The following is a 22,416-nucleotide window of genomic DNA, read 5'->3' as shown; positions in this document are numbered from 1 at the left end:
CCAAAGGATTATAAGTCATGCTGCTATAAAGACACATGCACAGGTATGTTTATTGTGGCACTATTCACAATAGCAAAGACTTGGAACCAACCCAAATGTCCATCAGTGACAGACTAGATTAAGAAAATATGGCACATACACACCATGGAATACTATGCAGCCATAAAAGTGGATGAGTTCATGTCCTTTGTAGGGACATGGATGCAGCTGGAAACCATCATTCTCAGCAAACTATTGCAAGAACAGAAAACCAAATACCACATGTTCTCACTCATAGGTGGGAATTGAACAATGAGATCACTTGCACACAGGAAGGGGAGCATTACACACTGGGTCCTATTGTGGGGAGGGGGTTGGGGGGGAGTGATAGCATTAGGAGATATACCTAATGTAAATGACGAGTTAATGGGTGCAGCACACCAACATGGCACATGTATACATATGTAACAAACCTGCATGTTGTGCACATGTACCCTAGAACTTAAAGTATAATAAAAAAATAAAGAAATAAAAATAAAATAAAATAAAATTATCTCTGTTTTGCTGATATGATTATGTACTTGAAAATCCAAGAGATTTACAAAGAGAAAATAACTACTGGCACTGATAAGAATATTTGATAGAATTACTGTGTATGAACAAGGAAAGTAGACTTAATAAATTTTTCCTTCCTAATAATATACTTGGAAAAAGAAAGAGGAGGAAAAAAAATGCCTTGAAAATGATAATGTAAACTAAATAGCATAAGCAAGGGATAGAGCCCATGAAAGCTATAAATCCTGTTGTAAGAATGAAAAATGTTCTGAAAAAATAAAATTACATGCCCTGTTTTCAAATGGAATAAGTTAATATAAAAATTAGTCTTCCTAAGATAAGGATGTATGTATATATTTGTTTACACATACACACACACACACACGATGCCATTCTCAGTAGAATCCCACAGTTCAGTTACACTTCATTTCAACTTGAATTGCATAAAAATTTAAAGTCCATATGGAATGAAAATGCCTATGAATAAACTAAAATTAAAATAAGGGGATATTTACCTAATCAGGTATCAGGATATACCATAAAGCTACTGAAATCAAAACAATATAGGGAAGGCAGACATATGAAAAAGTAAATCAGTGGAACAGAGGGATAATCCAGAAAAGACAGAGTGCATACATTAGAAGTGAATATTGGTCCAGGGGTTATTCATTTTCAGGGAGAAAAAAAAGGCAACCTATTTACAAAATTTGTCCCCAAACCGAGTATTCATTCTAAAAACATTAATAAGCCTATTTCATGTTATTTACAAAAAATCAAATGGATTAAAGGGTTAAATATAAATATGATATTACTGTTTTACTAGGATTTCTGGGGAAGACTAGGACAGAAGCTAATAAAAACCTTGTGTAGCAGAAGATACTATTAACAAAGACAGTAAACAAATGGTAGATTTAGGAAACATGTTTGCAATGCAGATGACAGATAAGAGTTTAAAAGCTATAATTACATGAAGAGAGCTTTAAAAATTGATAAGAAACAACCAACCACCTGACGGGAAAAAATGAGCAAGAGATATAAATAAGCTATTCACAGTTGAGCAAATCCAAAGGGTCAAAAAATAAGTGTATATATATTTTAAATTCACTAACAGGGAAACAGAAACTGAAGTAATAATAAATGATCACTTTAACCCTATGAGGCCAAAACAAATTTTAAATAGTGATAACGCTATTGGTAGGGATTTGTGGAACAAAGCATTTTCTACATTGCTGCTAAAAATGTAAATTGGTACAGCTTTTTAAGAAAGCAATTGGGCAACATTTATTAAAATGTAAAAATACATAAGCCTTTTGACCAAGCAATCCTACTCCTTGGTGTATATTCCGTAGAAATACAGCTGTCAGTAAGTAAGGACATGTGAATTCAGATGTTTATTGCAGCACCCTTTGTAGTGGCAAAAATATGCACATAAAGGAATAAACCATGGTAATCCACAGCACAGAATATTATTCAGCTACACTTTCAGACCTAATGGATTTCCAGAAGTTATTACTGATTCAGAAAAAAGTAAGATGCATGAAAAATTGTGTACAATATGGTTTATTTCTGTAGTGTAAATATTGACAAAAACATACCCACATATACGTGTATATGTATGCACATAAGTATATCACGTGACATAAATTTAGGTAATCATTTGAAATAATACAGAATAATACATATTAGGCCACATTAGTTAAGGAGGTTTACAGTTATCAATATTCATATTACTTAAAGTAAATGGCATGGCAGAGGTAAATATAGGAGAGTGAAGACAGAGAATAAGGTGAAAATAAGGAAACAGAAAAAGGAAAGAAAACGTTATACTGTAAAGAAAGCCTTATAATAGTATCACTTACATAAAAGTATAAAAGTCTGTGTGTATGCATATTTTCTGACCTGAAGGAGCAATGTATAGCACCTTTATTGAGTGTGCTCTTCTAGAGTACTTTATATGTCTAAACTTAGTTAACCGTCACCATAATCCCACAATAATATTCAAAATATTATCCTCATTTAACCAATGAGAAAACTAAGAGGTTAAATAAGTAAATTTATGAAGAGTTACATGATTATTTACCTCCGGGGTTTGGATCTGAACCCAGGCACTATGACCCTAAAACCTTGGTACTTAACCATCGGATAGCTCAGCTTTTAACGAATTTATGTCCAAGAGATATTATAAGGCTAAATTCACAAACTGCAACATAATATGTATAATACAGCTTTATTTCAGTTAAAAAAAAAAAAAAAACTCCTGTGGATATGTAATGAACATACGTTTCATAGACATATGTTTGAGCAAGAGAAAGATGTAGTTTAGTCCATAGGCTATTAAATGTGTTAGTTCTGGTGGGTGGAGATGGATATAAAGACAAGAGTGGGGCAATTGGTTTTGGTTTTATATACCACTAAAACATGTTTGATAAGTACCCAGATAAGACAGATAAGTACTGTCTCCTACACAGTGTATAAAAATTAATTGCTGAGATGTTTCGTTTTGTTTTTCTCATTTAGGGCTCTTTGATATTTAAGCAACATTTGTTCAATGGGAATTTCAGGCATGAAAAGCTTTATAAAGGAGGTGGCACTTAGTACATAGGTAAGATTTTGAGATGTCAGAACAATAACATGAGAAAAAAAAATGGCAAAATATTGCAAGACATATATATATATATATGTTTTTTGTTTTTTTTTTTTTTTTAGACGGAGTCTTGTCCTGTCTCCCAGGCTGGAGTGCAGTGGCGCGATATCGGCTCACTGCAAGCTCCGCCTCCCGGGTTGGCGCCATTCTCCTGACTCAGCCTCCCAAATAGCTGGGACTACAGGCGCCTGCCACCACGCCCGGCTAAGTTTTTGTATTTTTAGTAGAGACGGGATTTCACGGTGTTAGCCAAGATGGTCGCTTTAAGCCTACTCCTTCAATAACCTGAGCTAGAGCAAGTGTTTTTGTATGAAAGCAACGTTAGAAGTCGGAAAGACGGCATAGACTTACACAGCCTTGAATGCTAGGATTAGAAACATAATCACTGCAAAAGTGAACTGGGCTTCTGCAAAACTGGACCTCTTAAAACTGTGCGCTAACCCTGTGAGAGGCTTATACGGATGCAACCTTGACACCTAGGATGCTCCTAGCCTTGACTCCAGCCTGGAAGTCCTTGACCAAATACTGACCCCATTCAAAGATTGTTGTATTCCATGTGTCTCTTGTCACCCTTGTTCCACAGATGCCTACGGAACATCTGGTAGTTCCAGTGAGTCCACAGGGTGTCAGGTGTCAGTGCAGAAGCACTTGCTCCACTCAGATCCCTATACCTGCCTTAGGAAGTTCATGCCACCCTACTCCGCCAGAAGCAAAATAAATGCCCCATCCATAAAGCCTACGTTTCCTTTCTCCTGCCTACTCCTTGGCAGCAGCTTTACTTCTGCACCCTGCTGGATTTTCCTGGCAATGTTTAGGAAAATCCTTAGCTAGGTATGCAGATTTCATTCTTCTCCTCTTTTGTGTCCTAATGACAAGAACATTAAAGGGAGCAAGGTGAAGTGGAGGGGAGACAAAGCAAAACAAATAAAATAGAGCATAATGTAGGATTTAGGTTGGACACATCTCAGATAAAAGCTGTATCTAAACCAACATAGCTTTGAGCCACCTCTCATGCAAATTTCTTCACCTGAAAAGCCAAATGTTTTGCAAACCAAAAATTTTATTTTTAAAATTGTGCAATTGTTCTGCATCATTGCCATTATTGATGAGAATATATATCAAAACAAATTCAGGAATTTGGTGCTTATGCAAAGACGTTCGCCTGGTTGCTGGACTTTAGCTAGAAGAGTCTTCAGTGCCAAATCAGTTTATAACATGGTCAGGCTCACTAACTAGGGCACTCAACTGTTGATTATGATTGTTATCCAGTAATTTAATGTAAAATACTCTTGCCTCTTTCCATGCTTTAACTGCTTTAATGTAACTCAATTCACAGTATAAAATGATGTTGAAGTGACATACTTATGGCTGAGGGGCAGATTTTAAAAGGTGATTCATTAAAGGATTACTGAACTGGCACATTCAGTTATGCACAGCTGGATTATATGGCAGGGTTCTCTTTGTCAAGAAGAGTGCACAGGAAGATACCTTTGTAGTAGAGGGCTGACCGGAGCCCAAAGAGCTTATGTATTTCCAAGAATAAATTTCCTTCTCTCACCATACAGGAAAAAAGATACAAAAAAAATATAATAAGCCTTAGAGAAAGTTCCTAAAATGCAAGAAGGGATTTTTTTGGAAAGGATTTATACAGTTGTTTTACAGTAGCAATAGCTCCATTAAAACAAAAAGCTCGTATTTCAGGGCCACCTACTTCAGTTTCAAAATCTGCAGGCTGTGGAAATCCCATGTGTCAACAGGCATACTGTTCATACTGTTCATATTGTATCACTGAATTGTTTCTTTTCATTTCTAGTAATTCTTTTTTACACATGTGATTCTAACCCCACTAATAAAGTCTCTTTTAGATTCACCCCCTCTGGGAAGGAAAGAAAAAGGAAGGAGTAAATCATTGACTTTCACTTTAAAACTCAAAGTCCTTGCATAAACATTAAAGTGGTGAAATCCAGGGTTTGTTTTTTCTTTTCCATTTTAGATAAGATAAAGATTATCTGGGCTGTAAAAGAAGAGAAAAATCAGGGAGAGGCAGATTAGATGTTCCTGGATTTTTGGGAAAGGGCCATGTACCTTCCCCAAACCCTAAGCCAAGTTAGGCAGAAGGAAGGTTCCACATCTTCAGACAAGTTTAGGGATTTGAATGGAGGCCATGACCTGGAACTTAGTAAGGGAATGCATTTTAAAAAAAAATATCCCATGCCCTCCTTGGCATGATAGCATTTAATAGTAATGGCTCCATAAAGTATTCAGCCAAAAAAAGGCTGAGACAACTTTGAAAATCCCCTGTGGACCTAGAATGGCACAAGAGAAGAGCCACACATGTCTCTTGTCTCACAAGAGAAGCTCATAAATTGCCAAGCAGATTTGAAGAGATCTGATACATAGGGTAAGGAAGACATGGTTACAACCTGTGGAGGACTCAAAAACAAGTGATGTCACAGCAGATACTTCCAAGGCAGATGTCAAAACAGCCACACCAAGCTCTTGGGCCTCTTAAAGCTCTACAACCCAGAAGAAAACGTTAGATTTGGGAAGATCCTGAATTGACTTGGAAAAGACCTTGAAACAATGGAAGAAACTCCAAATTGACTGTATTAGGGTGCTCCAAAGAAAGAGAAACAAGATGATAGTTAGATGGATTAGATAGAGAGATGATAGGTAGATAGATAGATGAGAGGCAGAGAGAGAGAGAGAGAGATACATAGATAGATAGATGATAGGAGGGGATTTATTATGGCAATTGGCTCATGTGATTATGGAGGCCAAGTCCCACAGTGTGTCATCTGCAAGCTGGAGAAGCAAGGAAATTGGTGGTATAATACAGTTGAGTTCAAATGCCTCAAAACCAGTGTAGCCAATGCTGCAAGTCTCAGCCTGAGGCTGAGGCCTAAGAAACTGAGTGCTGCTGGTATAAGCGTCAGAACCCAAAGGTCTAAGACCCTGGAATTCTGATATTCAAGGTCAGATAAAGATGGTTGTCTCAGTTCCAGAACAGAGGGCAAATCCATCATTCCTCTGCCTTTTTGTTCTAGCAAGGACCTCAACAAATAGAATGGTGCCTGCCCACCTTGGGTAAGGGCAGATCTTCCTTACTCAGCCCACTGATTCAGATGCCAACCTCTTCTGGAAACACCCTTACAGATGTGTCCAGAGATAGTGCTTTACCAGATAGCAAAGGGTCTTTTTTGGATGGGTTTCTTTTTTCCATGTTGAGAGAGAATTGCACCCCACAAGTGTTTACCATGTCTAGCCAGCTTCATCTTTCACCTGCAGTGGCCCTGAGCTCTCCCTCTCTATGATTCTGCTCTTGACCCCCTCAATCCATTGACCGCTTAGCAGGCAGGATAATCTTTTAAGAACGCTATCTGGGTAACACTTAACCCAGTCAAGCTGACACCTGTTATCAACCATCACATTAACCAAGACTGAATTTCAACCAGATGAAACGGGGAACTTGAAATATAACTTAAGTTCACTTGTAGGAAAATGAAATCATATTTCTTAAACAGTTGCATTTGTAAGCTGAGAATTGCAGGTACTTAACATGACTACCTGAAGCATAATTTTTCACTGTCTAAACATAGATGAAAATTACTGTAAAGTTAAAAAATATGTTCTTAATATCTAATACCCAACTCTCATCCATCATTGAAAATATAAACTCTGTGTGATTTAAAAACTATTAATCATTTAAAATAATTGAAATTATCATCTTCCCACCACGACTGAATTTTTTTATTATTATACTAGAAGATTAGAGGTAGGCAGACCAGGAGATTTATAAAATGAAATTGAAAGGTGATATCCTATGTATGACATTTTACTTGAAGAGTCTTTGATCACGATAATGTATCTGACAGTATATGGTGAGAACGTAGCATAAAGTATAAAGCAAACTCTAATTTACACAACCAACTAAGCATCGTTTTTCAGTTGTCACACTGGAAAACCATTGAGATCTAAAGGCATTGAGGTTTGGCCCAGCATAGTGTCTCACTCCTGTAATCCTAACACTGAGAGGCTGAGGTGGGTGAATTGCCTGAGCTCAGGAGTTCAAAACCAACCTGGGCAACATGCTGAAATCTCGTGCCTACTAAAATATAAAAAATTAGCTGGACATGGAGGCGCATATCTGTAGTCTCAGCTACTCAAGAGACTGAGGCACAATAATCGCTTGAACCCAGGAGGCAGAGGTTGCAATGAGCCAAGATTGTGCCACTGCACTCCAGCCTAAGCTACAGAGTCAGACCCTGTGTCAAAAAATAAATTAAGTAAAGAAATATACTGAGGCTCAACATATTTTTGGGATTCCTCTTTCAAAGTTTGCTTCTGAGACAGTATATGAGACCCATAAGAAAATAAGGGTTATCACAAATTTAGAAGTCACTGAAGAAGTCTAAACATCTTTGTAGCCAGACTTTATCTTTGATTATTAATAATATTTTTAAGCTTGATACATTTGTTCAATAGATTTGGTCCAAAGCATTATTAACAGAGTTCACAGCACAAAGCCATCCTTAAAGAACATTTGAAAACATCCAAAGCACCGCACCTCTGAAAGAAACCTAATGAATTACCAAAGGTTTGGCAGAAATGTAGAAAATGGACAGTCACCCAACAAGGGAAAAAAGGGATAATTAATGCTATGAACTTTGATGAATAGATCTATAATGACTCAGGGTGAAATAAATTATCTTGTTTATTCTTTTTTTCTCTTAAATACAATATGGTAAAATTAAATACAATGTATATATTGTGGTCCCCCTGCTCGTGTACCCTCTATATCTAAAATACAACTTGAAATTTTTGAAAACTTGTAGTCTCCTTTTTAAAAACAGAACAATAATTTTGTGCCAAAGAAAGGACGAAAAGCATAAGAGCGGCAAGGCAGCTAGAATGTTTCTTCATGGAGAATAACCAAGCATACCAAAAACCAGAGAATGCAAGAGGAGACGATCTATAACATGTCTACAATAAATCTCTTTAACAATCTTTCCTTGCCTCTCCAAAGAAGGGGTTGTATGTGGCACTTCTGAATGTTGTCTATTCTCTGCCTCTAATTCCAATCACATAGAAGGTGAATGAATTGAAATGTATTCCAAATGAAAATAGTAAATATGATCCAATATTCATGAACAGGATGAGTTTTAAATATTTAACAACCATGAGCGCATAGACACTGACCATTAGGAACAGATGGGACAACTAATGGACACTAGCCATTAACTGACATTGTCATGAACAACTGACATTGTCATATCGGATGTCTCAGCTGATTATTGGCCCTGTTCATCGGTGTTTCTCTAGGGGAGAATAACTCCTTTTTACATACAAACAGGTTTTTTTCTTTATGTGTGAACTCAGTAAGAAACACAAAATCTCTATTGCAACATGCTTTTTTTTGAAGGTCTATAGCTTGCATCAGAAAAGGTAAAAACAAAGTATAATAGAAAGCAATTTTATCTGCTCAGAAGACTTTAAAAGCAAAGTGATATCACTCTACTAGAAAGCTGTTCTTTGAAGAGGACCTGCCAATTTTTTATTTTAAGTATAAACATTACATAGAGTCTAGCTTCTGTTGGAGAAAACCGGTTATTGATAACAGTGGAATAAGGACAAGTGGGCTCATTTTATCAGATATGTAGGACATGGCAAGTTATGGTTTTGTTTTTTCCATGTTGAGAGAGAATTGCACCCCACATGTGTTTACCAGGTCTAGACAGCTTCATCTCTCACCTGCAGTGGCCCTGAGCTCTCCCTCTCTATGATTCTGCTCTTGACCCCCTCAATCCACTGGCCACTTAGCAGGCAGGGTAATCTTTTAAGAACACGAATTTGATCATGATCCTTACTTGCAGGAAACTTTCCAGGAAGTTCTCGTTATGTTTATTTTTTTATTTTTTTGAGACAGAGTCTTGCTCTGCTGCCCAGGCTGGAGTACAGTGGCACGATCTCAGCTCACTGCAAGCTCCGCCTCCTGGGTTCATGCCATTCTGCCGCCTCAGCCTCCCGAGTAGCTGGGACTACAGGCTCCCGCCACCACGCCCAGCTACTTTTTTGTATTTTTAGTAGAGATGGGGTTTCACCATTCACGGGATGGTCTCGATCTCCTGACCTCGTGATCCACCCGCCTCGGCCTCCCAAAGTGCTGGGATTACAGGCATGAGCCACTGCGCCCAGCCTCTCATTATGTTTAGAATTGAAAGACCAAATCCTTAGCATGACTAAATGATCCTGAAATGACTGGCCATGCGTAATTCACCAACCTCATTTTGACCCTCTTTCCTGTCCACTCACTTGTCTCTCAACACACAGGACTGAATTCTTTGATCTTCAGACTGTGCACATATACTATCTGTGGCATTCTCACTGGCTCTATCCTACTTACCCTTCATTTCCATTTAACTATCGTTTTAAAGAGGAGTTGCCTGAGTCTCTAGTTAATTATTTTCTTATCATCATGAACTCATGTATTTAAATATTTGACAGATTTCCAGTTATTGCAGTTATCCTGCTCAAATCGTCCCACTAATAGTGGCCTTTTAAAATTGGTTCCATAGGCACGAACCAATCACAAGAACCTATAATTAGTCATGAGAGCTTCTTCACTATCCAATGTAAGGTGTTCCAGGCTGATATTCTACATTTCTTGATCCACAATTGGACCCATGCATTTCTCAAAGATGTTTAGATTCTTTCAGTGGGAAAATGACAAAACCACCACTTTGATGCTAAAGATTCTCATTCGCAATCAAAATCACAATTTTAACACCAAAGATTTATTTTGCTACTGGATGTCTGGTAATTTTTTTCTAGACCTTTATAGTGGACGTAGCTGGGAAATATATCAATATCTACATCATACATATTATTACATACATACTTTATTATATGTGTTCTTAATTGTGCATATGCAATTTATGTAAAATTATTAGCCACTAATTATTTGCAGACTACTTTTCTTTCATTCTCTCCAAATGCACCTCCAATTGAATACTTGATGTGTGTTATTTTTTCATTCTTTACCAGTTTTCCAAGGAGTATTTCACACGTATCTGCTCACCGTTTTTGGCATTTCACGTTATGTCTATTGAACACTATTTATTTACTTCAATTGATGAGTAAAAATTATACATATGTGGTATATAACATAATGTTTTGATGTATGTATACATTGTGGAAGGGCTATTCAGGCTAATTAATATATGCATTACCTCACATACTTGTTTTGTGGTGAGAACACAAAATCTCCTAGTAATTTTCAAGTATACATTATTAGCTATAGTCACCACGTTGTACAATAGATCTCTTGAATTTATTCCACCCGTCTAGCTGAAATTTTGTGTCCTTTGACCAATATCTCTCTAATCTTCCCAAACCCCAGTCTCTGGTAACCATCATTCTATTTTCTGTTTCTATGAGCTCGATGTTTTGAGATTCCACATATAAGTGAAATCATGTAATAGTTACCATCTCTGCCTGGCTTCTTTCATATAACACAATGTCCTTCAGTTTCATCCATGTTGCACAAATGATAGGATTTCCTACTTTTTAACAGCTAAACAGTGTTCTATTGTACATATACCACATTTTCTTTATCCATTCATCTGCTGATGGACACTTATGTTGATTTCGTACCTTGGCGATTATGAATAATGCTGCGATAAACATGGGAATGCAGCTCTTTGATAAAATGATTTTCTTTCTTTGGGGCATACACCCAGCAGTGGGATTGCTGGATCATATGATAGCTCTATTTTTATATTTTTGAGGAACCACAATACTGTTTCCAACAGGGCTGTACTTATACACATTCCCTCCAACAGTGTGTAAGAGTTCCCTTTTCTTCACATCTTCACCAACACTTGTCATTTTTCATCTTTTTTGATAATAGCCATTCTGATAGGGCAAGGTGATATCTCATTGTGGTTTTAACTTGCATTTCCCTAATGATTAGTGGTATTAAGCATATTTTTATATACCTGTCTGTATGTCTTCTTTTGAGAAATGTCTACTCAGATCCTTTGCCTATTTGTTAATTGGGTTATTTGTTTTCTTGCTATTGAGTTCTTTGAGTTCCTTACATATTTTGAATATTAACCCCTTATTAGTGCATGGTTTGCAAATATTTTCTTCTCTTCCTTACATTACCTCTTCATTCTGTTAACTGTTTCCTTTGCCATTCAGAAGCTTTTGGTTTGATGTAATTCCATTTGTCTGTTTTTGCTTTCATTTGCCTGTGCTTTGGGGTTCATATACAAAACATTGTCCAGACCAATGTCATGGAGTTTTCCCATGTTTTATTCCAGGGGTTTTACAATTTCAGGTCTTATATTTAAATCTTTAATCCATTTGAGTTAATTTTTATATATTATGTGAGATGAGGGTCTAACTTCATCCTTCTGTATGTGAATATTCCGTTTTCCCAACATCATTTATCAAAGTAACTGGCCCTTTCCTTGTTGTGCATTCTTGGCATCTGTTTAAAATCAGTTGACCATAAATTGGTAGATTTATTTCTAGGCTTTGTATTCTGTTCCACTAGTGTATGTGTCTCTTTTTATGCCAGTACCATGCTGTTTTATAATTACTATAGCTTTATAGTAGATTCTGAAATCAGGGAGTGTGATGCCTTCAGTTTTGCTCTTTTTGCTCAAGATTGCTTATGTGTTCTTATTGCATCCTCTATATCTCTTAACTCTTGTATTTTTCTTTCTTTTTTTTTTTTTTTTTTTGGTCTCCATATGCTCCATGCTCTGAATAGTTTCTTTAGACACACTTTCCAATTCATTAATCCTCTCTTTAGTGTTCAACCTATGAATTGAGTTTTGTATTTCAACTATTATATTTTAGTTGCTAGATCCCTAATTTGTTGTTCTTTGTTTTTATTGACTTTCAGTCATGCAGCTTGTTGCCTTGGGTATTCAGTAAGTTTTGATTATACATACACATTGATAGTGAAACTTAGTTTCACTTGATTGTGGGGGCCTAACCTGGAAATGCTTTTCTCTAGAAAGAGGCTAGAGGGATTACTGATCTGAAACCACCTTAGCTTCCTTCCAGGGCTTTTACTTAAGGGAGAGATTTCCAATTGAGACAGAGACCAGGCTCATGATTTCTGCAGTGGTATTGGTATTTGCCTCCAAGCTAAGCCTCAATTTTACGTTTGCTCAGTATTATCGTTTCAGTTCACAGTTATTTTTCTTTGCTTTTACTTGTTCCCCTTGGATCTCATCTAGTTTCTGCTAACCCTTCAATACATTAAAGATCCTTTTTGTAACTTTTTCAGCTCTAACACAACAAAGAATCTACAAGTGCTGTCAACTGAGAGGGAGTCAAAGGTGATAAGAAAGAATTGATGCTCCATGGGCAAAATGATGTCGGGAGCACATGTCTCTGTCACTGAGATTTTTAACAGAGAAGAAAAAATTTCCACCCGCTAACCATGGGCTCATCTAGAAATTAATTATCCATCTCAGGTCATGAATGGATACAGAGTTACCTGCCAAAGACCCCAGAGCCTGCATGGTTTATGTGGAAGCCTCAATTTTATGTGGTTCCGACATCTCAAGCTAAAAAGCTGACATGAAAAATGGCTTAGAACCTGCTAATTCAATCAGATATGATCTGGGGTTATCAAAAATCACTCCATAGAGAGGTAACCACAGCCAGTGCACACAACGGACTAGAGAGGAAATTTTTCCTAGCAAAGTGAGGAATTTAAGGCTATAACATGAGGGAGTCTGATATAGAAAAGAAATTCCAAAGACCCAGACCCCAAAAAAACAGAGAATTCACATCTGAGACACTAGAGGTAAGAGAGAAATTGGAAAGGAGCTTTAAAATAGTTATGTTTAAAATGTTCAATATAATGTTTAGTGACTTACCTGATGTCAGCCCGCTCACAAGTTCAAACCAGACAATCTAAGGGCAGAGTTCACCTTCATAACCAGTATGATATGCTTTCCTGACCTCTCACATTGCACCTGGATGAAAGGGGCTGACTTCTACAATACTAGCCTATCTTACTCCAATTTTGGAGTTTAGAGCTCTCTCCCTTTAGCTAATATTCTTATATTTGACATCATAATATCATTAAAACAAATTACGGCTGTATTTTCAACTGGACAGAAAGATAAATATGGGTTTCCACCAACAGTGGAAAATTCATCTCTTTATGGAACTTACCTATTATGCTGCTCAGGATGGATGGAAATGCCAAAGGATCACACCCTTATCAGTTCATGGAAAAATCACCAGATGGACTCCTTGTATAAGTAAAACCTGATTACAGCGGGGTGGGAATGAGCAGTCTTCCTGGCTGGATATGGTTTCTTAATTCACATCACATTTGGATTATCATGATAAACAATCAATTTTTTGAACCCAGTTCATTAAACTTCATCAATTATGTGTTTCACTTGTTTTCCTTTATTACATATTTCTAGACTACTATCCTCTCGATGGAACAGTATTGTTCCACAGCTGATCATTTACTTCTCTCTGTTAATTTAAATTTAACACTGCAATACCATCAGTACATTCTGAGAGCCTTAAATTGAGAATTTTTGACATTTTTGAGGCCATCAATACACTGACACCAAGCAGGAGAAAGGCAGTACAGAAAAAGAAAACTACAGATGAATGCCTCTCATGTACATACATGTAGAATTTCTCAACAAAGTATTAGCAAATTTAATCCAACAGTAGGCAAAAAAGAGAAATGTCTTACAGTTAAGTGGGGTTAATCCTGGAAATGGAAGCCTGGCTCAACATTCAAAATTCAATCAATATCATTCACCATACTAACAAACGATAGGAGAAAAAAAATCACATGATCATATTAAATGAGGCAGGAAAAGCATTTGAAAAAACTGAAACTCATCTATAATAAACACTCTCAGCAAACTAAGAATAAAAGAGAATTTCCTTAACCTGATAAAGAGTATCTATTTAAAAAACTACAGCTAACACATGTAATAATGAAGACTACATCTTTTCCCACCAATATAAGGAAGAACACAAAGACATTTGCTCCCACAACTCCTATTTGGCATAGTACTGAAACCCTAGCCAGTTCAACAAGGTAAGTAAAAGAAATAAAAGGCACACTGACTGGCAATGAAGAAATAAAATTATCCTATTCATAGATGTCATGATTGATATAGAAAAGCTAAATAGTTTTGCAAAAGCCTTCTAGAACTAAGAAATGAGTTTAGCAAATTTATAAGACACATGTCAATATGCAAAAATCCATCCCACATATATGTATATACTAGTAATGAAAATTGGAAACAGACATTTTTCAAAGTTCCATTTATAAGGGCCCATAAAATGACATGCCTAGATGTTAGTCTTAAAAAGTATGCAAAATCTGGTGGTTTTCAAAGGGAAATCAAAGGAGAGCCAAATAAGAGAAATCAAGGAAGAGCTAAATAACGCTCACTATCTTCTGGAAGGCTCAGTATTGTTTAGATATCATTTTTTTCCAAATTTGTCTATAGATTTAACACTTATCCCAGTTAAAATCCCGGCAGGGTTTTCATAAATACTGTCAAGTTGATTCTAAAATTTGTGTGGAAAGATAAATGACACAGAAAACATTTTTTTTAAAGAAGAACAAATTTAGAAGATTCACACTACTTGATTTCATGACCTACTCTGAAGTTATATCAGTCAAGACAATATGGTATTAGTGGTACTAAATTATGGTATACAGGTCAACTGATTTTTAGTACAAGTGCAAAGGCAGTTTTATAGAAAAAGGATAATATTTCCAACAGATTGTGTTAATACAATCGGATATTCATATGCCAAAAAAATACATACCTTGACCCACACCTCATATCTTATACAAAATTAACTTGAAGTGAATCACAGATCTAAATGTAAAACACAAAATTACAAATATTCTGAAAAAAGAAAACACAAAAGAAATTTTTCATAAATTTGAATTAGGAAAAAATTCTTAACTATGACACCAAGAGTATGACCCATAAAAGAAAAAAGTTGATCAATTGTACTTCATCAAAACTAAAATCTTTTTCTCCATAAAAGATGGCTAAGGGAATGAAAAACACAACCTAGTGAAAATACCTGAATCACAAATCTAATAAAGGGCTTAAATCCTTAATTTAAAATGAACTCTCAAAACCAACAATAAGAAAGCAAATGTCCAGTAAAAAAAAATAATAATGATGAACGAAACTGGGCAACATAGCCAGACACTGACTCTACAGAAACAAACAAACAAACTAACTAACTAAAAGATTAGCTGGGTATGGTGGTGTGCATCAGTAGTCCCAGCTACTTGGCAGGCTGAGGCAGGAGGATCACTTGAGCCCAGGAGTTACAGGCTGCTGCTGTGAACTATAATTGTTCACTTCACTCCAACCTGGGTGACAGAGTGAGACCCTGTCTCAAAAAAAAAAAAGAAAGAAAAAGAAAAAAGATTTGAACAGATATTTTACTAAAGAATATAATCAGATTGCAAATAACACATGAAAAGATATTCAACGTGTTAAAACCACAATGAGATTCCACTATACACCTGTTTGAATGGGTAAGAGAAAAAAAAAAAAAAACACATCAATACCAAGCACTGGCAAAAATGTGAAGTAACTAGGACCCTCGCACCCTGCTGGTGGACATACAAAATGGTCAAGCCACTCTGGAAAACAGTTTGGTAGTTTCTTATAAGTTATATGTACATTTATCTTACGATCTTCAATCCCACTCTTAGGTATTTAGAAGAACGAAAACTCGCATTTATACAAAAAAACTATGTTCAGAGCACATTATGTTAAGAGCAGCATTGTTCCTAATCATTAAAAACTGGAAACAGCCTGAACATTCTTCACTGGTGTTTTATTGTACCAGAATTTCTCTGGTACAACAAAATACTTCTCAGCAATAAAAAGAAACCAACTACTGATATACACACAACAACAACAAGGATGAATGTAAATGCATTCCTCTAAGTGAAAAAAAATCAGACTTAAGGCCGGGCATGGTGACTCACGCCTGTAATCCCAGCACTTTAGGAGGCCAAGGCGGGTGGATCATGAGGTCAGGAGATCAAGACGGTCCTGACCAACATGGGGAAATCTGTCTCTACTAAAAATACAAAAAAAAATAGCTGGGCGTGGTAGCACGTGCCTGTAGTCCCAGCTACTTGGGAGGCGGAAGCAGAAGAATCACTTTAACCCAGGAGGCAGAGGTTGCAGTGAGCCGAGATGACGCCACTGCACTCCACTTCTGCCTGGGCAACAGAGTGAGACTCCATCTCAAAAAAAAAAAAAAAAAATTCAGACTCAAGGCCGGGCATGGTGACTCAGGCCTGTAATCCCAGCACTCTGGGAGGCCAAGGCGGGTAGATTGCTTGAGTCCAGGAATTTGAGACCAGCCTGGGCAGCATAGCAAAACCCCATCTCTACTAAAAATGTAACAAATTAGCCAATGTGGTGGTGCGTGCCTGTAATCCCAGCTACTCGGGAAGCTGAGATGGGAGAATCACCTGAGCCCAGGAGGTCGAGGATGCAGTAAGCCAAGGCAGTGCCACTGCACTCCAGCCTGGACAACCAGTGTGAGACCCTGCCTCAACAAAAAAAGAAATCAGACTCAAAAGATTGTAAACGGTATGATTTCATTTATACTAAAATTCTGGAAAAGGCAAAACTATAAAGACAAAAAACAAATAAATTGTCCCAAGAGTTTGAGATAGGAGAGGTTTTGACCACAAAGGGGCAGCACAAAGGAATGTTTTTGGGGTGAAGGAATGGTTCTATATCTTGATCGTGGTTACAAGACTCTATATTAAAACTCATAGAACTATACGCACAAAAAATAGTGAATTTTACTTGATGTAAATTTAAAAGTAACTTAAATATATATTTCATACAATATTATATATATTTTATTATTCTGTTTACATTATGTAATGTATAATGTGTATTAGTTAATATAAAGTAACTTAAATATATATGTATACAAACATACACACACACAAAAACAAAAATCTGTGTCCTATGAACAGAAAATCCTACGCTGAGGGAGTGAGGTTCTTCTACCCTTCTCAAAATTAAAACCAACCTTAAAAACATGAAGGAAAAGAAGTGAGAACTCAGGCTCACACTACTCAGAACTCTTGAAAGCCAAGGTATGAAAAGTTGCTGGTTGCTTTTTACACATTGCAGTTCAATTCACCTTGACCTCTTACCTCGGGTTTCGAAAGAACAAAAACAGCCTAATGGAAACAAAACACTTTGGCGTCAGGATATTTAATGACTTGTAATCGCACCTCTATTAGCTCTGCTGCACTTATCTAACCTTAGAGTCTGTTTCTCTCACAGGAGGGAGGAATAATAAGGATAATACAGTCTGAGCTACGCACATGTCTTCTCTAAGATTCATTCAATGAAATTCAAAATGCGTCTAAGCCCTCTATTCTGTGATTTCCTGTTTAAGCCTACATTCTTATGAAATGCCACCAATCGGAAGCATTGTACAGAATGCGTAATGTTAAGCTTTTAAATGAAAAGAAAATTAAAAACTGAACTAAAAGAATATTGCAAATACATAGCTACTCATGTAAAAAATTCAACGCTTCTCTTCTAAATAACCTGGTGGCTAACTGGTGAAAAACATCTGGACCTGCTGCTTCATAGTTTAATGTTTTTCTCTTGCACCTGGCTGACACTCTCATTCATACCAAGGAAGATATTTGATTACTAGACTCAAATCAGCAGATGTAACTGTGCCCCAAGCTTCAAAATCTATTCCTATTAAGAGGTAGTTTACCAGCTTTTGAGGAACTGTGAAGCATTGTTTTAGCTGATGTTGTCACTGTTAATTTGAGACACACACACATAAAATACAGTTGTCCAAGTCCATGTTATCTCAGCAGCCAGGAAAGGTAGCCAAGAGCACATTTGCAACTGACTCCTTCGTAAAATGAAAAATATAATAGAATAAATATGAATACCTTCATTTCTTGAAGTGTCTGGGATTTACTTATAGTAGAGAAGACAGAGAATTCCAGACACTCAGGTTTTTCTGCGTACCTAATTGGGCCTGTACTCAAGTATACTATATCTTTTTTTGTGCCAGATTGCTTGGTCCTCTGTGGATGACACAATATAAAGTAAGAGTTAATTAGTTCTCAAGTTTAAGACCACTATTAAAGCATTAGAGGAGCAGGTGAATCATATATTTCTGGATAAAAATCAGAGATGGCCATAAGACTCTTAAACAAATTATACTAGATGCAAAGTCTCATTACTCCATGTCCATTTTCATTGGACAACTCTGCTTAATTTCTGGGTTTATTATTCACATTATGCAGCAAATGAAGTAAACATAGCTTCTCTCTCCACTTCAAAGTGAGATAGAATGAATGATGTATACATATGTAAATGGTTTTGTAAAGAAAATGGCACTATATCTGTGCAAGCTATTATTTTCTTTAATAGCTGCTGCTGACACTCTCACAAATACATGATAATTTTCCAGATAGCAAATCTAACAGCTAGATTGTTATTTCATATCTGTGATGTGTACACGCTGCTTAAGCCAGTTTCAGTAGTAGTGTAAAAACAGTGGTTCTGAACACCCAAGTGCTTTGCATATGTGTTTGGAACAAATTGACACAATAAACTAAAACATCAAAATACACTCCTCACCTAAAACTGATTTTTGCAGACACCATAGAAAGCTACCATGGGAGACATTTTAAAGATGAACAGTTTCAGCACTTCAACTTTCAAAAAAAAAAAAAATTTCTTCTGAGAATGACTGTTGGCTACAGTGGCTTTTCTGAGATGATTAGACATGGTTATATACCAAAGATGAAAGGGAAAATCAATTAGCAATGGCCAATCCGGTGTTTCCACTGTCTTAATCATCAAGGACTATAGAATGGCAAATCAAATTGATTTAGATCACCTACACATCTAAAGTATCTAAAGCAAAAAGAACACATTACTTTCTTTTAAAAAAAAATGCATTCTGATTGACTTATCATTTTTTACTGAATGTGTAGATTTGATTTACAGTTTTCTATTAGAAATCCAGTAGGTGGAGAAGATATTTCTGTTGAGTTGCAGCTTTGAATAGTATTGAGCACAAATGAGGAATTTAGGTTACTTTAAACAGCTAGAATTTCTTGGGCCTCAAAGTTAGGAAGGTCCCTAAAGCCCATGTAGTTTAACCATCTTATCGCATGCTTACTATCTACCAAAAAGTTGACATTAATTATCTCATTTAATCTTCACAAAAAGTAGAGGAGGGGAGAACTATTAATCCTGTTTTATATATGGGGAACCACAATCTTGGTAGTTAGGTAATTTGTCCAAGGTCACTCTGTTTATAAGTAGGGGGTCTGGAATTCCATCACTAATTTGACTCAAAATACGTGCTTTTTCCTCCTTGCTGAGCCTCCTTATCTACAACATTTCACTAGTGGCAGGGAACTCATTCCTCCTGGTGCAACACATTTTTAGATAGCTCTGGCTATAGATATTTTGATGTCAAACAAGTAACCAGAAAAAAATATAGCATGCCATAAAAACTAAAGTTATCATTTGTCATCAATAACTACATCCTAATCCTGCTTGTGGGAGGACCTAAACCTACACTTTTCCTTTTGAAGACAATCCTCAAAATCATAATCATTCTACCATACCTTACTTGGCTTTCAATTATAATCAGATGGCTTCCTTTTCCTTAAAAAAAAAAAAAAAAAAAGACTTAGGACTTCTGTAATACTACGTCATTTCTTGATCAAGGTCCCAGAATTTTGCATAATAAATCCAGATGCTTTTAGCCTGAAAAAGTGTTCATGCAGATTACCAACCAACTTCCTAATTCTTAAAAGAACTTCCAAGCTATTCCTATAGAATGCCTTGTTTTAATTAGAATTGCATCTGAAAGATTTGCCTGGATTATTTTACCTGTAAATAGACTGAACAGAACTGTTAATGGGATAATTTAAATTTATCTATTGTTATATGTGATGTTATATACATTTACATAATATAAACGTATCCAACATTAAGCTTATATCCAATGTTATAGATGATTGTCCAAAAGTAGTTTACCTTAATGATAACTGTTGCTTAGTTGAAGTTGAGGTCAGTGTCTACCCAAAGGATTTCACCACTACTTGTAATCAGATGCAATCAAATCACTTATACAGCATTTTTGTTTCCTACTTATGGTAGCAGAAGGACATGTGTTCAGTTTAGCACATGTCTATACTAAGTAACATGAGAAGAAATTAGAGTACTAGAACAGTGTTAGCTGGCACACGATAAGATGGAGATGGCATCTGTAGCTTGACCTACCCTCTCCAGCTCTCTCCATACCTTTTGTTTCTCTTCTGCCACTCTAGAAATTTGGCTCCAAAAGCTACGCAATTTAACTCCAAGAGCCTTTTGATCACTCACCTTCACCTCTGAGTTTATTTTCATGCCCCTTGGACCTAAAAAGTAGTCTTCATCCCATGAGGACTTGGCCAGTGTCTTGTCCAACCCATCAACCTTCAGCAAAGGGGGCTCCAGAAGTGCTGATTCCAAGTCCCAATGCACAAACCAGAATCTGGACATGACATACTAATTGGAAATAAGCATATATATATATATGTAGAATTGTTCCCAAATAATATGTGGAACAAATTCTTGTGATACCCTTCCAAATAATATGTGGAAGAAATTCTTCTGTATTTCAAGAGAAAAACAACCAAGAATAGCAATTAACCAGAAATTTGATTTTTGAGGAAATTACTTATTGAAAAAAAGTGATATAATGTAATGCCATTATTATATAATTCTTGTTAAATAGAATTCAATCACACTCAAAGATAAATTCATAAAATTAAACCCTGCTGTAAAATGATTACTGTACCAACATGAAACGTGTCCTATTACCCAACACCAGCATTTATTCAGCATTCAAAAAATATTTATTTAGTACATACTATATGACAGGCACCCTAAAGATGGACTTTGCTACATTTAATATGTACCTAGGATTATGCTTTTGATGAGTTTTATTCACATTTCTAAGACCACAACAGTATTCTTGTGAGGTGAGAAGTCTTACATAGAGACATCTAAATTATTTCAAATAAAACTACTTGCTAAATAAACTATGGAAATGTAAAAAGAACTTAGGTCTTAGTTCTCAAGATTTAAACTATCGTACCTTTTCTTCCCCATTTCCAAGATTCTAAGCCACCTCTTTCCCACTATATACATGAGATTCCCTCAGGAAATAACTAATATTCTAAGTAAACTACAAATAATATGTGTAAATCTGTATATGAAAAAATTGATTACAGGACTAACCACAGCGTGAAAGCAAAGTAAACATAAATTACCAGAATCTAAATGCAATGGAATTTATAGATACACATGTTGATCAATTTTTACATTGCCAGAAGTAATACATCACAAATAAAAGCCTGATGTAACATGCCTGTTGTATAAAACATGCCCGAATTAACGTGCAATTTATTTTGGTGTTGCAAGGTCATGGAAAAAATTCCAGAAACTAACCCTCTGTTGGAACCACCCAATGAGTTTAATTATAGACTTTTATATAATGAAGACTCCTTACATCAAATACTTGCTTGGAAATCTACTCAGCATAATCTAGAAATTTTGAAAACAAATAAGGTACTTGATTATTGCAAAGATACTCACAGTAGAAATTCCTTTTTGCTCGTGGGTTCATCATTTGGTGATGTTTTCATCAGGAGTCATCATGCTTTTGATCTTTAATGCCGTTCTTCCTCCAAGGTTTCTTGTCCGTAATTTCCAAAACAGAGTCACTTGTACTAACAAGCCATCGTCCCATACTGTTTCCTTTTTGTGTGTGAATGTTACCCTGTAGATCAGTTTCCTGTACAAAAACACTCAAAATGAACAAACTCTGCTGTATGCAAGTGAAATGTGCTACTCAAATCCTCTGTTTTTAGAGTTTGGTTTAGGAAGAAATTCCCTGATTAAAATGAAGAACTATATCCCAGTTGTTCCAGAGAATTTAAAAGACAGAAGTTTCTTCCTTATGAATGAGCATATCAAAGTTGCCAGCGTCACTTATTCTCACAAGTTTGTGGCTCAAGCATTTACACACGAAGCATCCATGTACTGTGTGCAGGCTAAAGACTCCCCCAATTGCTACAGTAACAATATCCCAACTATATTTTCAAATCAGGCTTAGTA

General features: G+C 36.2%; 1 protein-coding gene across 1 annotated transcript in view; it reads right to left on the bottom strand.

Annotated features, from left to right (window-relative positions):
* The window catches only part of KCNK2 (potassium two pore domain channel subfamily K member 2), a 235,503-nt gene extending 213,470 nt beyond the window's left edge, over positions 1-22,033 (bottom strand). Inside the window, exon 1 of the mRNA XM_005540842.4 lies at positions 21,895-22,033. Coding sequence (XP_005540899.1) covers positions 21,895-21,928 — 34 coding nt within the window. The 5' untranslated portion in view covers positions 21,929-22,033. The remainder of the gene's footprint in view (positions 1-21,894) is intronic.
* Positions 22,034-22,416: the final 383 nt, after the last annotated feature.

Source organism: Macaca fascicularis, chromosome 1, assembly GCF_037993035.2.
Source record: "Macaca fascicularis isolate 582-1 chromosome 1, T2T-MFA8v1.1".
NCBI classification, from domain to species: Eukaryota; Metazoa; Chordata; class Mammalia; order Primates; family Cercopithecidae; genus Macaca; species Macaca fascicularis.
This window is presented reverse-complemented; position numbering and strand designations above follow the sequence as displayed.